Source organism: Ctenopharyngodon idella, chromosome 2 (assembly GCF_019924925.1).
Source record: "Ctenopharyngodon idella isolate HZGC_01 chromosome 2, HZGC01, whole genome shotgun sequence".
In the NCBI taxonomy this organism is placed as follows: domain Eukaryota; kingdom Metazoa; phylum Chordata; class Actinopteri; order Cypriniformes; family Xenocyprididae; genus Ctenopharyngodon; species Ctenopharyngodon idella.
The window spans coordinates 5,929,983-5,945,841 of NC_067221.1; the positions used below are offsets into that span (position 1 = coordinate 5,929,983).

The 15,859-nt window shown below is 37.1% G+C and overlaps 1 protein-coding gene across 6 annotated transcripts in view; it reads left to right on the forward strand.

Moving 5' to 3' along the window:
• Nucleotides 1–15,859, forward strand: part of myo9b (myosin IXb) — a 41,606-nt gene that overhangs the window by 1,233 nt on the left and 24,514 nt on the right. For all 6 annotated transcript variants that reach the window (XR_007927913.1, XM_051882249.1, XM_051882239.1 and 3 more), the window contains exons 2-8: nucleotides 136–1,032; nucleotides 12,173–12,267; nucleotides 12,546–12,608; nucleotides 12,729–12,828; nucleotides 13,791–13,891; nucleotides 14,661–14,784; nucleotides 15,619–15,708. Coding sequence is in view for 5 of the 6 variants with exons in the window: in XM_051882249.1 (XP_051738209.1) it covers nucleotides 196–1,032; nucleotides 12,173–12,267; nucleotides 12,546–12,608; nucleotides 12,729–12,828; nucleotides 13,791–13,891; nucleotides 14,661–14,784; nucleotides 15,619–15,708 (1,410 nt within the window). In the remaining variant the exon portion in view is untranslated. The remainder of the gene's footprint in view (nucleotides 1–135; nucleotides 1,033–12,172; nucleotides 12,268–12,545; nucleotides 12,609–12,728; nucleotides 12,829–13,790; nucleotides 13,892–14,660; nucleotides 14,785–15,618; nucleotides 15,709–15,859) is intronic.

Genomic DNA, 15,859 nt, shown 5'->3' on the forward strand with positions numbered 1-15,859 from the left:
TTGTTTTGTTTGTGTCACAGTTTATGCTTATTTATAAACTGCTACATTTCCCACATTAGACAAGTATGTACATGTACACTGGTGGCCTGACTGCAGTTTCTTGCTCAAACTTGCATTCTTCTCTTTCGTCTCTAGATCTTTATCATGCTGTACTGTGCAGTGCGGTATGCTGATGCATGTCTGTGCTTTTAAAGAATGAATGTCACAAACGGCGAGGCGACAAGCTGCCAGGATGAAATGCTCTGCGCACTGCAAATTTACCCCAGGTTGTCCGTCAAACCTGGGCAAGGCTGCATCCTCAGGGTCCCAAAAGAGGCAACAGTTGCCACTGTCATCAAGATGGCTGTCACCACACTTGACCTGGACGCATCCAAGCCTTACGTCCTTGTGGAGGTCCAAGAGTACGGCGGAGAGGAGTGGGTCCTCCAAGCGAGCGATCTGCCTGTTCAAAGAGTCCTGCTCTGGCCTAGAAAGGCCCAAGATAAGCACCCTCAAAGTGACGGATACTTTTTCGCCCTTCAAGAGGGATGCAACGATGGATCCATCCAATATGACGTTATGAAGTCTGTACGGCGAGAAAAAGTGGCTCAGGGACTTGTGACTCGGGGTTTTGTTGCACAGCAGCCTCAGGAATACAACGATTTATGTAACCTCCCTGAGCTGACGGAGGAGAGCATCTTGGGAACCCTACGCCATCGCTTCCACAAGCAGAAGATCTACACATTTGCAAGCAACATCCTTATCGCCGTCAACCCTTTCAAGTTTCTCCCCATCTACAATCCCAGATATGTCAAGATGTATGAGAACCACATGCTGGGCAAGCTGGAACCTCACATCTTTGCCATTGCAGATGCTGCCTTCCACACAATGCTGAACAAACGGGTTAACCAGTGCATCGTCATCTCTGGAGAGAGTGGTTCTGGTAAAACCCAAAGCACCAACTTCCTTATTCACTGCCTGACTGCCCTCAGCCAGAAGGGCTATACTAGTGGAGTGGAACGAACGATTTTGGGGGCAGGCCCTGTGCTTGAGGTAAGTTCTGCTGTGGGTTTGAGGTTTATCACTTATTATTTTCTACTTTGAAGTCTGGTAGAAATCTAGTTGTAATAGGAAACCAAGAGGGGGTGTAAAATGGGAAGTTATGTTGAGCCCCTGATGTTATTGCTGTTTCACGAGGATTATGTGATTTGGATGAATGGCAGCCTTGTTCAGGGTTCAGCAATAAACGGTGTTTCTTCAACTATGGGCTTTTTTTGCACTTCAAGAGACTTTTAGTCAGTTCCACCACATTTCAAATGGTGTATTGGGTTTAATAGTGTTTCTGTAGTGGAAATAACAGACATGTTGAGTCCATGACAAGACCAAGACCATGAAAATATCATCTTGAACTCAGACATGTTTTGCTAATGCTTATTTCATAGCTAGAATTTTTGTATTCTTTATACACAACATTAAATAACATGTTCAGTGTCCAAGTCAGTTAGTTAGTATTATGTATATACTTTTATATTAGCATTATTCATATTTAGCTTTTATTTTAACATTTTCAGTTTTCATTTTAGTTTTAGTTTAAGTTTTAGTAATTCTGTTACGTGCTTTTGTCATTTTATTATTTTTTGGGATTTTAAAATATTTCTATCTAGCTTAATTCATTTTTATTTCATCTTTATTTTTTATTCATTTTAATAATTAAACTTATTTAGATCGGGTAGTCAGTTTTAAGGTGATCTTCATATAACAAAAATAAAAAAATAAAAAGTTTTAAATGGGACCTATTATGCCCCTTTTCACAAGATGTAATATAAGTCTCTGGTGTCCCCAGAATGTGTCTGTGAAGTTTCAGCTCAAAATACCCCACAGATCATTTATTATAGCTTGTCAAATTTGCCCCTATTCGGGTGTGAGCAAAAACACACCGTTTTTGTGTGTGTCCCTTTAAATGCAAATGAGCTGCTGCTCCCGGCCCACTTTCCAGAAGAGGGCGGAGCTTTAACAGCTCGCGCTTCGGTTGCTCAACAACAACAAAGCTGGAGAATCTCACGCAGCCAAAATGAGGATTGTCAGTAACGGTGTTCAGCCTTACATTGTTCAAACCGGATTTGGACACTGATGGAGAGACTCAGGAAGAAGTTACAACTTTTAGAATGAAACTGGACGTTTCTGAACGGTTAGTGGATAAATTTATGTAGTTGCTGTGGAGTTGATTCAACTCATCGACTAGCATGTGCCGTCATGTTAATCTTTTGTGCAAATCCAGCGTTGACCCTCGTTTGTGAAGCAGTCCGGTGTAAAATGACGGCATGGCATCCTCTCTAAAGCAGCCCAACATGGCCTCACCCCCTTTGTTGCATGTTCTCGGGGACAGGGTTTATGTAAATTTTGGGATTTATGATGTCACCAACCTGGGAAGAAGCTCGTTGTAGTCCCTACCAGCCGTTTATTGTAGTCCTTAAACAGCAATTTCTGTAAAAGGAAATATCTCCCTTTGCATTGAACTTTGAGCATCGTAACTGTGCAGATGTTGTTTATGCTCTAACAGCAACATTACACACTAACTAAAGTTAAAAAAGTGAAATCATAATCAAGGACGCCTTTAATAAAAATCTACCCCCAGGACATAAAAGTGCCTGAAGTTGAAGAAACACCCGAACAAACAGGGCAATAGATCCACTACTTTAAGTTTTTTTCCTGTACGCTCTGTATCACGTTTGTAACTGTAGTCTCATTATTTATTATTAGGTAGCTTGACTTATCTCTATAACTTGATGTAATGATAAAGAGTCACTTTCAGGCGGATATGATGACCTCTCTGCAGGAAGTGGCTTGCCCTCTCAATGTATTTTGCATGCTTTTAGCTGTTCATGTTGATGACTGTTAATAGTGAAACTCTGAAGAGTTTGACACTGTCCTTAAATCAAATGCAACAAATTGTGTGAGGATGGTTCCCCCTTTCCTCCCTTAAGCAGGGTCAAATAAGGATCTAGAAACCATTCGGCCACGCCACACACCAGGGCACTTTCACAACGCTTCCTCTGCATTTCCCAGGGAAAAGGGGACACCGAACAGACCTCTGTCTCCTTGAACACTTTAAATAGACACTATAGATCATGAAACACACTGAGTCACAGTTCAACAAACTCTGATATTTTTAGATGTTACCATTGTTAATACATAAACAATGAACTGAATTCACAACACTCTTAGGAGTTTGAGTTTTTCCACTGTTTGTACAATGTATTCATTACAAGTATGGTATATATCTCTGAACAGTCCACTTCCTACATTTCCCGTGCAGAATTTAGTATAAAGTGCTACTAATGTGCAAATGAAGTTCTACTGAGGAAACAGCTCATAATTCATGGGGTTTTCTTTACTGTGGCCCAAAGTCCCGCCCTCTTAAACTGAGCTGCCAGTCACCGTTTGTCATGCACTAATCAACTGGGATTCTCAATCTGATCCTAAACTGGTCGAACAAGTTCTGTTTTTCTTAAAAGCTTTCTTTTATCAGCACGTCCCAGCCCCTCTCAGTTCTGCAGTACTGCTTACAAAGAAAGTGAATGGCTAAGAGGAACAAGCGACTTGCGTGATGCCTTCCTGGTTTAAAATAGACTTTCTTACAAAGAAGGATAAAAAAACATTAGGTTATATTATGTTACGTTACAGGAAGCCGAACAAGCAGTCAGATTGAAACTAGCGTATGGTCATAAGTTGAAGTTGTGACCATTAATATTTGATGTGTATTATTTAAATAAGTAGATTAAATGATTATTGGATCTCATGTGTCATAGAAAATTATAAATAAACCATGCACTTGAAATGAATCGTTGAAGTCCTGTTTTTCCCATATTAGGTACCTTGATACCCTACCTGTGCACAAAATGAGCTCATTTCAAATTTGATGCATGCTACAGGTCTCAAAATAGTTGGGACGGGGGCATGTTTACCATGGTGTAGCATCTCCTCTTCTTTTCAAAACAGTTTGAAGACATCTGGGCATCGAGGTAATGAGTTTCTGGAGTGTTGGAATTTGGTCCCATTCTTGCCTGATATAGGTTTCCAGCTGCTGAAGGGGTCGTGGTCATCTTTGACGTATTTTTCGTTTAATGATGCACCAAATGTTCTCCATAGGTGAAAGATCTGGACTGCAGGCAGGCCAATTCAGCACCCGGACTCTTCTACGACGAAGCCATGCTGTTGTAATTGCTGCAGTATGTGGTTTTGCATTGTTCTGCTGAAATACACAAGGCCTTCCCTGAAATAGACGTTGGAGGCGAGCATATGTTGCTCTAAAACTTTAATATACCTTTCAGCATTCATAGTGCCTTCCAAAACATGCAAGCTGTCCATACCGTATGCACTTATGGACCCCATACCATCAGAGATGCTGGCTTTTGAACTGAACGCTGATAACACACTGGAAGGTCTCCCTCCTCTTTAGCCTGGAGGACACGGCGTCCGTGATTTCCAACAAGAATGTCAAATTTGGACTCGTCTGACCATAGAACAATTTTCCACTTTGAAACAGTCCATTTTAAATGAGCCTTGGCCCACAGGACACGATGGTGCTTCTGGACCATGTTCACATATGGCTTCATTTTTGCATGATAGAGCTTTAGTTGGCATCTGCAGATGGCACGGCGGATTGTGTTTACCGACAGTGGTTTCTGGAAGTATTCCTGGGCACATTTAGTAATGTCATTGACACAATCATGCTGATGAGTGATGCAGTGTCGTCTGAGGGCCCGAAGACCACGGGCATCCAATAAAGGTCTTCGGCCTTGTCCCTTACGCACAGAGATTTCTCCAGTTTCTCTGAATCTTTTGATGATGTTATGCACTGTAGATGATGAGATTTGCAAAGCCTTTGCAATTTGACGTTGAGGAACATTGTTTTTAAAGTATTCCACAATCTTTTTACATACTCTTTCACAGCTTTGCCCATCTTTACTTCTCTGCCTCTCTAAGACATCCCTTTTATAGCTAATCATGTTACAGACCTGATATCAATTAACTTAATTAGTTGCTAGATGTTCTCCCAGCTGAATCTTTTCAAAATTTCTTGCTTTTTCAGCCATTTGTTGCCCCTGTGCCAACTTTTTTGAGACCTGTAGCAGGCATCAAATTTGAAATGAGCTCATTACTATGCTACAAAAAATTTCTTTCAATAAATGCTGTTCTTTTGAACTTTCTATTCATCAAAGAAGCCTAAAAAAAATGTATCACGCTTTCTACAAAAAATATTAAAGGTTAACATGGTATTGTTACTGATGCTGATTAAACATGGTGCCAGCAAAGCAAGTCCAGTTTTCAGGGAATGCACATACTGATATTAAGTCACTTTATTGTATATAAAAGGTCTCCCAACTAAATAAATTTTATATTTATTGTAAAAAAAAAAGAAAAGATGTGATACTTTTAAATAAGAGTTGCTTCACACTGGGCTCTATGGCCTCTGCTTTTGGTTTTGTTGAATCAAAAACACCTGTCCCTGTGTTCCACTTCACTAATTCATAGAGACCTTTGTGTATTGCGTTCACGTGGTGTACCCCTCTAACAATATGCACATTGTTTGTCCGATAGTGTTATTATCTATTATGCATCACCGCTAGAGACTCCACCTCCTCGATAAGTGTGTTTTATGTCTTGATTCAAACAGCTTAGCCCTTGTACAGAAAATGGAATTTTATAGCTCTAACTTCTAGAGAGTTCATCATTAGAAATCCATTACCATTCAATTTAGGCATAATTCATACTCGTTCTGTAACTCTAAATGCTATGAAACTGACAAGGTAGCACCGTTTGTAGCAAAATAAGAAGAGATATGTCTGAAATAGAGCCAGAAAGGCAAGGTGGGTGGCATATATGTTATGGAAATTTTGGGCAAGGCAAACATCCTTTTTTTTTAATTTTTTTTTTTACTCTTTATATTTAGGGTTAGAACGTATCCCCAAACTTATGTCTTAAACCTACTGCTGCAAGTTTGATCAACAGATAACTAATGATGTCTCAAATCATGAGACTTATTGAGGAGAGATTTGCTCTTATCTTTCTAAGTGATCATCCTGATATGGAAGCTTGTTTCCGCCACTGAATTAAAATTGCAACTTTTTATCTCACAATTCTGACTTTTTTTTCTTCACGCAATTGTGAGTTTACAGTCTTGCAATTAGTGTTGTCACGGTACCAAAATTCCAGTAGTCGGTACCAATACCATAAAAATTTTATGGTTCTCGGTACCAATTTCGGTACCACAGCAAAATCTGTTGTAACTATTTTACTATTTTATATAGCCTATTTTAAAAGCATATTAAATATGGTAATCATACATATAAATATTTGGAGCGTTTGTGTGTGTATATATACCTCAATGAAATAAATTTTGATATATATATATATATATATATATATATATAAATGCTCAAACATCCATTTTCTAACAGACGTGCGTGTTTATTTTAGCTATTCCTTCAATGAAACGACACACTACAGCCTGTAAAACTATTAAATAAATATCGGTAAATAATGGTAACCTAAATAATAAGAAAGTTAAATATTATTTAAAAAAAATAAAAAAACATTCGTTTTTTATTTCTACACAAAGATGCGTCATATAGCCTACTGCTCTGCGCTTTGAGAGGGATGTGGGACACGAGCAGGAAAGAGACCATTTTGCTTTAATAATATCTTCATTTTATCTCTTGATGTTACAAGGAACTGACACTTGTTGTAAAAGGTCTGAAGAGCGAGTTTTATCTTCACACATTCAGGCTATATTTGATTTAGCGCTGCCAGAGGAAGCGAAAGTAAAAATCACCGGCGTGTGTGAAAGCGCTATACAAATAAACTTGACGAGCCTAATTAAGTCTAATAACAAGCACAAACTATGTTAAATAGAAACTGACGTGCAAGCAAAAAGGCTTCTGTCCTACGGTGTTTTTTTCTACTTTACCACAGTAAAGAATGTGAATAGCCTATAATAGGCCTAAAAGCGACACAGGAAGAAACGTTATAATCCCCTGCGTGAGTGAAGGTTTGGGAAAAGAAACAGAGATTCCATGTTCAGTGGAATAACTAATGGAATATTTTTAAATTCTCTGCTTATCGGGTGACCAGATCGCGATTTGCAAAACAGAATACAAAGCTTAAATGTAGGGACTCACGTACCTCTCTCATTCGGCATGAACCAAAATGTTCCCATGGCTGCGATGTCACATTTAATTGCTAACCTATTATTTCTTTTGTAAACAAAGCTTTGTGCTTCACTCGTGTCATATTCAAGTAAATACAGTAAATACTGGCACAGCCCTATCATGGGTACCGAATATACCCGGATTCTCGGTACTACCGGTAGGCCTACTACAGAAATGCTGGTATCCGTCACATTTTCAAAATTTCAGTACCGACTTGGTACCGAAGTACCTGTACTTTTGACAACAATACTTGCAATTATGATTTTTTTCTCAGAATTGTTTGATATAAAGTCACAATTGCGTGTTATAAAGAGAACAATCTCAGAATTGCAAGATATAAATCTCTTTTCATCACAATTGGACTTTATAACTTGCAATTGTGAGATTATATCTCAGAATTTTGAGAAAAGAAGTAAGAATTGCAAGATATATACTTGAAAAAAGTCAGATTTCTGACTTTATGTCTCACAATTGCAAGTTTATATTTCGCAATTTTGATATTATAACTCACAATTGCTACTTTATATCACACAGTTCTGAGAAAAAAGTCAGAATTGCCAGAAAAATGTCAGAATTCTGACTATTTCTCGCAATTGCGAGTTAATATCTCACAATTCTGACATTATATGATGATAGAAAATCCCATACACTTGCAATGAAGTAGTAACCCAAGCCTTATGTAGTAACCAGAATATCCTAGAGAGTTAAAGGTAGACTTGAGTAAAGTATTAACCACGTACAACACTCCAACAACTCTTTAACAACATTTTAAAACCCTTACCAACTGCATATCAATGTGCTAGAAACCACTTTTGTAGGGATAAACACCAATTACATTTTCTTCTTAAAATGTAAAAATCTATGTAGTGTTGGAAATGTACTGAACAGATGCTTATGAGAAACAAAACTGGGTCACAAAAAACTGGGTCATCACATCTTGAGAGTAAAATTTGTTGCTCTTGCACTGAATTTGTACTCTCACTTTCACTGAACTTTGACTTTTGACAGAGTCTGTTTTTGCATTTCAGTTTTCAGTTTCATTTAGTAGTTGTGAGAGGTGCTAATGCTCTGTTATGGCATCTGAGAAGTACGGTTGTGACCTTTGTCCGTTTGCTTCTGCAGTGTGAAAGGGATAAGAGAAAAAACAGCAGTGTCGCTGATTGAGGCCACGTTGTTGAGCTCTTAAAGGGATAGTTTAAGCATAAAATGAAATTACTGTCATCAATTACTCACTCTCATGTCGTTCCAAACCCACAAGACTTTCCTTCATCTTCGAAACACAAAGAAAGATATTTTTATTGAAATCGGAGAGATTTCCGTCCCTCCATTGAAAGTCTATTCACTCAAAACTCTGACAAACATTCATAAAGAGATAAACAAATTAGAGAAGCACCGATGTATCGGCTAGCAATCGGTATCGGTCTATAAAAGCTATTATTATCACTATCGGCCATCGGCCAATTGTTTAAAAACCGCAGATGATCAGGGCCGATTATATCCTGTCAATCAAAAGGGTGTGGAAAGACGAGTTCAGACTGCAACTCATACATACTGTGTGTGAAGAAAATAACTCTTGTTTTGAATTTTAATGCATTAACAGTTTAAAAATAGTGACGTTAAAGCAGGCTCTTTTTGACCCTATGAATCACCCGTAGTTCAAGCAAGAGTTGCCAGGTCTGCGTTTTTTTCCTACATCAAATATTATTGGTTGCGCCTCCCATCCAATAATCGCAAAAAGCTTTGTGCTTTATTACTTCTGATAAGAATTTATGTTTCAGTTTTCAAATTCTGTCCATTTTATCATGAAATTCAAACAATAAATGGCGTTTTGGCGCTCTTAAATGTGACGTGTCAGATCGCTGTAATGCCTCAGTTCAGGCGGCAGCGCAGGAGCGCGAGTCTTTTCTTCCTCTTCAATACAAGTTATATCTCGAAAAACATGCATGAACATCAAAGGTATGTTGAAATATATTGTACAACTTACCAGAATGTATCATGTCTCATGTAATCACTTTATTTGTGTTTCAACCGCGGAAAGACGTCAATAAAACAGCTTGTGAACAATGTCACATCATGTCAATTTTACCTCAGAAATGTTTTCCGATGTTCAGTTCCTCAGCTATCTACATATAAAAAAAAAACTAAAGAGGAGCTTATTTACTGTTAATTATATGATTGTGCAAATTTGCCATGAAGACAAGTGCTTATGAAAACTACCTTATGTGATACTAAGGTTTATACATTTCAGTTTTTATTTGAGTGTAATTATTATATCTGAAAATAAACAGCAGCTGAATATAATACCTCTGCTGTTAATTGTAACCTCTAATATTGTAGTGTACCAAATGAGAGGGTTCCCTGTATAGTTTGCAACATTATTTGGGAGAGATTTTTTTTTTTCCTTAAGAAAAACCAAACTATCGGTATCGGCCGATATCATTCTGAATAATCGGCTATCGGTATCGGCAGAGAAATTTAGTATCCGTGCATCTCTAAAACAAATCCATATGAATCGAGCGGTTGTCTTCTGACGTCTTCTGAAAAGACATGATCTCTTTATGAATGTTTTGAATCATCAGAGTTTTAGGTGAATAGACTTTCATTGTGGATCTTCATTTGTGTTCCAAAGATGAGCGAAAGTCTCACAGGTTTGGAACGACATGAGGGTAAGAAAGTGATTACAGATTTTTCATTTTTGGGTGAACCAACTTTCATGTGTAGAAGCCCTGGGCGTTGCCTTTGTCAGAATACCAGAACGAGTCGGCGTACGTCAACATGTCAAGACGGGCTCTATCAGGCCAGCTGATAAAAACGTATCATTTGACAGATATAACATCTTTTTCCATTCTCTCTATTCAGGTGTTTCATGACCTTCTTTCCTCAGTATTTCTCTTCCTACACAATTTTAACAAGGAAGTGGGACACGGAAACTATTTGTTTAAAAACAAGTTCACAGCAAGATAAAGTCCTGACTCCTGAACAATGGTAATGGTACAGAATGGTCCATGTTGAAAGTATGCACGTATTGAGAATCAATAGAGAGCAACATGAAAGCCTGTTGGTACATGTTACACATGTCAAAGTCCTTCTACAGAAAGTTTAGATTTAAAAACTGCAGTGTGTAATTTATTACACCTCACAAATCAAAATTTCAAATGGGGTTTCTCAAAAACTCCCCTTGTCTGCAACAGTTCTGGAAAAATGAATGAAACCAAGATGTTCACTGAATAATGGAATTTGGTCTGTTTTACACACACACGCACGCACACACACACACACACACACACACACACACATATATATGGGTCAATGACGTGACGGGTCGTTTTTTTTTTTTTTGTCCAAAGGCCTTAATAATAATAAAAAACAAAGATATGACATCCACAATATGTAAGGTAGTACAACTAGATCTCTTTTATTGAATCCAAAAGGTTTTAATTATATTTTGCTACATATAAAGGTATTTTAAAGATTTTGAAGTATCAAAACGTCATTCGGTTTAACCGTCCAAAGGCCAATACAGCCATTTCATTTGTGATTAAATCATCTTAAAGTGTAATAAATGTATATTTTTTTTTATTCTGGCATGATTTTATAACATCTTATATAAACATAGTGCAAAATGGTATTAAAATGATGTGTAGAAGTCGTTGCTTTGTTATGAGAAAGAATGTCCGGAAAAAATGAATTTCACTGATGTCATTTGGAGTAACCAATATAATGGGGCCATTTTGGATCAAGTCATGCAGTCAATATCATGTGACAGGATGTGACATCATTTAGACACCTGCAAAGGACCACATGGTCATGAAGCAAAGTAACTAACTCTCTCTTAACTATTTGAAAAATTAATGTTTTCACTTGCTCATACGCATGTCCCTGAAACATCAGGTCATTCGGTACAACCGCTATAAAACATGGAAAATGTTGTAATATTTTAAAAACTTGTACTAAATATAAAATGTTTGATTGTCCTTTTGCTAGCTAGCTAGATATCAGCCTGTTAGCATTGTTTGAAAATGTCATCATTCGGTATAACCAAAAGTGTCATTCGGTAAAACCGAAATTTTGGTTAAACAGAATGACATTTTTGGTGGCAAATTTAGTCCATCTTGTAAAAAATGACAAAAGCAGTGTTAATTGATTATAAAACCACATAATCTCATTGTTAACACTTAATAAAACTTCAAAATGAATTATGTCTCCATTAGGTTTTTTTTTTTTTACACTTTTAAAAACCTTATTTGTCAGTGACCCATATACATATAGGTAATTTTTAATTTATATTTATTTTTATTTTTTTTCGAGTGCTTTTTTTTGTTTTGTTTTGTTTTGTTTTTTGAGAGGTTTGCAGTCACTGGCCACAATATGTTTTCATTGTATGGAAAAGAGTGGTTCAGAGAGTCTTCAAAACATTTTATTTAATGTTTCGTTTATACAAGTTTGAACTGACATGGTTGAATAAATGATGATAAATTTTTCTTTTTTGGGTGAACTCTGACTTTTAACTGGAACAGGAAGAAGTATTTTAGCATGGATAAAATTACTCATACATTAGCATTAACTACATCAACTAACAAATCAAAATGGAGGCCAAGGCCATCTGAGTTAGATGTACTCATTTGTTTGTGGTTTCTGTGGGTGATATAAAAATGAGCTCTGTGCTGCCCACTAAATTTTTTTTCTATTCAGTTTTTGTTATCAGTCTATGACAACCAACTTTGTGTGTGTAGTTTGAGAAACCTATAATACTGATAATCTAATGTCAGTATTCAGTAATGGGAAGCTGTTGGCTGTGTTTTCAGGATCAAGTCTCTGTGTTTGAGTCTCTAGTTAAGTTGAGTTGATTAAGTTAGGCCACCATTTTTGCCTCAGCATGAGTTGTCTGTCAGCATTCATGAACAGTTTTTCTTTTAGTCTGAAACATTTATCTGGTTCTTCACAAATAATTCGCATATCTGATGCATTCCTCTTCTCCACAGGCCTTTGGCAATGCTAAAACAGCATACAACAACAACTCGAGCCGCTTTGGGAAGTTCATTCAAGTGAATTATCTGGAGAGTGGCATTGTGAGAGGGTGAGTCATCTGTGTACTTCTGCCCATCAGAACACCCACAGCTGCTCACATGAGACATTTTCTGAGTGTGATGACAATGCATTTTATGTAATGAGGAAATGCTTATTTATAAATTGAAAATAAATGTTGAGCTGTGATGCTCATACTGTTAATCCAGATTTAGATCCACCATATGACATTTTCTAATCTCATTCCCCTTCTTTTGTTCTACAAAAATTGACAGAAAGACATGCCAGAATTGATCTGAAATTCCTAATACTGTTTGCTCAATGTTTCAGGGCTGTGGTTGAGAAGTATTTACTAGAGAAATGCCGTCTAGTATCCAGAGGAAAAACTGAAAGGTAAAAAAACTGGAAAATCGTCATCTATATCCATTTTACATTTAAATTGAAAGTGCTGTATATATGGAAAATGTTTCACAACAACATGAATTCCATGCCTGTTTGTTATGTAACCTGCAGGAATTACCATGTTTTTTACTATCTTTTGATTGGAGCCTCAGAAGAAGAGAAAGCTGAGTTCAAGCTCCTGCGGCCTGGAGACTACCACTACCTCAAACAAGTAACTCTCAGAACAGCCATCACAAAGAATCAGTGTTCATTAATAAAGCTGTTTCAGTTTTAATTAGTGTTAACGATGTTCTCAGTTGTCTTCGGGTCAACAGTGAGATTAAATGGAGAGCAAATGGACTTTGTCCTGAGTGATCATTTTTCCAAGACTAAATTTTCTAGGCTGTCCTGTCCATGTTAATTGTATAGTTGTTTATTCATACTTAAAGGGTTAGTTCATCCAAAAATAAAATTTCTGTCATTAATTACTCACCCTCATGTCGTTCCAAACCCGTAAGACCTTCATTCATCTTCAGAACACAAATTAAGATATTTTTGATGAAATCCAAGAGGTTTTTGGCCTCCCATAGACTGCAAAACAACTACTTTCAAGGTCTAGAAAAGTAGTAAAGACATTGTTAAAATAGTCTATGTGACTACAGTGGAGCGGCTCATTATTGGCAGCGTCGTGCTGCTCACGTGACCAGCGTCGCCCAATAATGAGCCAGCATTCTGACATACAACCCGGAAGCGCTGCACTGTGTTTACAACGTGAATAGCGTTGGATAATGACATGGAAGAGAAGAAATTGTTTAATAAAGTCATTATTTTTGTTGTTTTTTTGTGCACAAAAATTATTCTTGTCGCTTCATAACATTAAGGTTGAACCACTGTAGTCACATGGACTATTTTAACAATGTCTTTACTACCTTTCTGGTCCTTGAAAGTGGTAATAAAAATTGCAGTCTATCGGAGGTCAGAAAGCTCACGGATTTCATCAAAAATATCTTAATTTGTGTTCCGAAGATGAACGAATATCTTACGGGTGTGGAACGACATGAGGGTGAGTAATTAATGACAGAGTTTTCATTTTTGGGTGAACTAACCCTTTAACTGTATGTCAACAATTGTTGTTTTTGTTTGTTTTGTTTTTCTTTCATTAATTGTTCGCTGTTCTATGTGTACCTCACACAGGAAATCCCAATTTTGGAGGATCAAGAGGAGATGAAACATGAATTCAGGAGACTTCATCAGGCCATGGAGATGGTCGGTTTTCTGCCTCCGACCAAAAAGCAGTAAGTGAAAAATGTTTTCGAGTAAAATTATATTTTTAAAAATAATGTCAGCTATGAGAATGCTGTTTTTTATTTTAAACTCAGTCTGCTTCTTAAAGTATTATTCTTTACATTATAATGAATTATTATGGTTAATTGTAAACATAATATATATTAACACAAATTTACCTAATATGTGATGTTTATTTAGCCCTGTTAAAACCATTACATTTAAAATGAACTGTACATCAACAATTACCTATAAATAGCAGACATCTAGAAATACAGAATACTTTCATGGAAATAAGATTTATGATGTATAATTAGGTTTGTCCTGGAGGGCTAAAGTTACACTGTTGAAAATTTACCATCTGTATGCTTGACTAACAAATGAAGAATTCTTTTCTGGTACATGTCTGTGCTTGTCATGGAGGGGAAAATTACATGAATGTGCACTGTGCTCTTTTGACCAATGACGTGCAGAGTGCAATAATGTCAGACCTGACACATTTAGATCATTATGAGCTGTCTTCCAAGGAACAGCAATGTTTCAGTGTTAAATGTTCTGTCAGCTAATAATTATTTGTGCAATGTTAGAAACAGTTACTAATGTATTCAATTACATTCAAGATGCATTCCCATGTGCCATACGATTTACAATGTAAATTGCCTAAAATTACCAAAACGTACCATTGTTATATCATGTAGCTTGGAAATGTTTTATTTGAGGCACCCTCCAAAGAATATATTTCGGATTTAATGTGGTTCAATGGTTAATGGTCTTTTTCAGGATATTCTCTGTGCTCTCTGCCATTCTGTACCTGGGAAATGTGACGTACGGGCCAAAAGATGCTGGCGAGGGTCTTAAAGTTGGGCCAGATCATGTCCTTTCAGCTGTCTCTGACCTTCTCAAGGTACCACTGGCTACTTTGATGTTCAATATAAATTCATCACAGGTGGCTGAACTTCTGTTATTGTGGTAAACCACACAGAAATAGAAATACTTTAAATGCTCAACAGTAAACCTCACCCCCCAATTCTTTGGAAATGCGGTGTAGTGACATTGATTGATTAACTGGGCCACCACCACTGCACGCTCGAATAAACACCATCATCATTACTAACCCCAACCCAAATATACAATTACATGTCATATTCAACAGATATTGTAGAATCAAATAAGAATCAATTTAACCAGTTGGATCATGATTTTTAGAGGACTCTTAGTGGATTTGGATTCTCTTTCAAATTTTCCAGTAGGAATCCTTTACTTATTTTGCACTTGTTGTTATTTGGCTGTCATTTGCAACATGCAGTTACTTATAGAGTTAGTAGAGTGTCTAAAGTGGACCATCAAAATAAACTGTAACCAAACAAACATCACAGTGCATAGTGTGACAGGAAACTGTCACTTGATCTGTCACAGAATGTGTTATTCTTTAAAAGACAGCCAAATAACAACTCAACAAGTGCAAAATGAGTAAAGGATTCCAACTGGGAAATTTGAAAGAGAATCCAAATGGAAAAATCCACTAAGAGTCCTCTAAAAAATCATGATCCAACTGATGTTTATTCAGTGGTGGTGGCCCAGTCAATCAATAGATGTCACTGCACAGCATTTCCAAAGAATTGTGGGGTGACTGTTGAGCATTAAACTATTTAAAGTATTTCTGTGTGATTTACCACAATAACAGACCATTTAACAGACAGTTACCATTTGTTTTTATATCATTGCTCTTAAATTACAGGTTAAAGTGGAGCTGCTTGTGGAAGCACTGACCACAAGGAAAGCAATGACTGCTAATGACACGCTAATTCTGCCTTACAGCCTCAATGAGGTAATTCATCTAGAATGTGTTGGGTGATGCATATGATGACATTTACCATTTATGCATCGACTAGTCATGTGTTAAATGCATATCTATCATACCTTATGTGTGAAGTCAGCTGTTTGAAGAGGTCCCTTGCTGCTCCGTTTGTCTTCTTTTC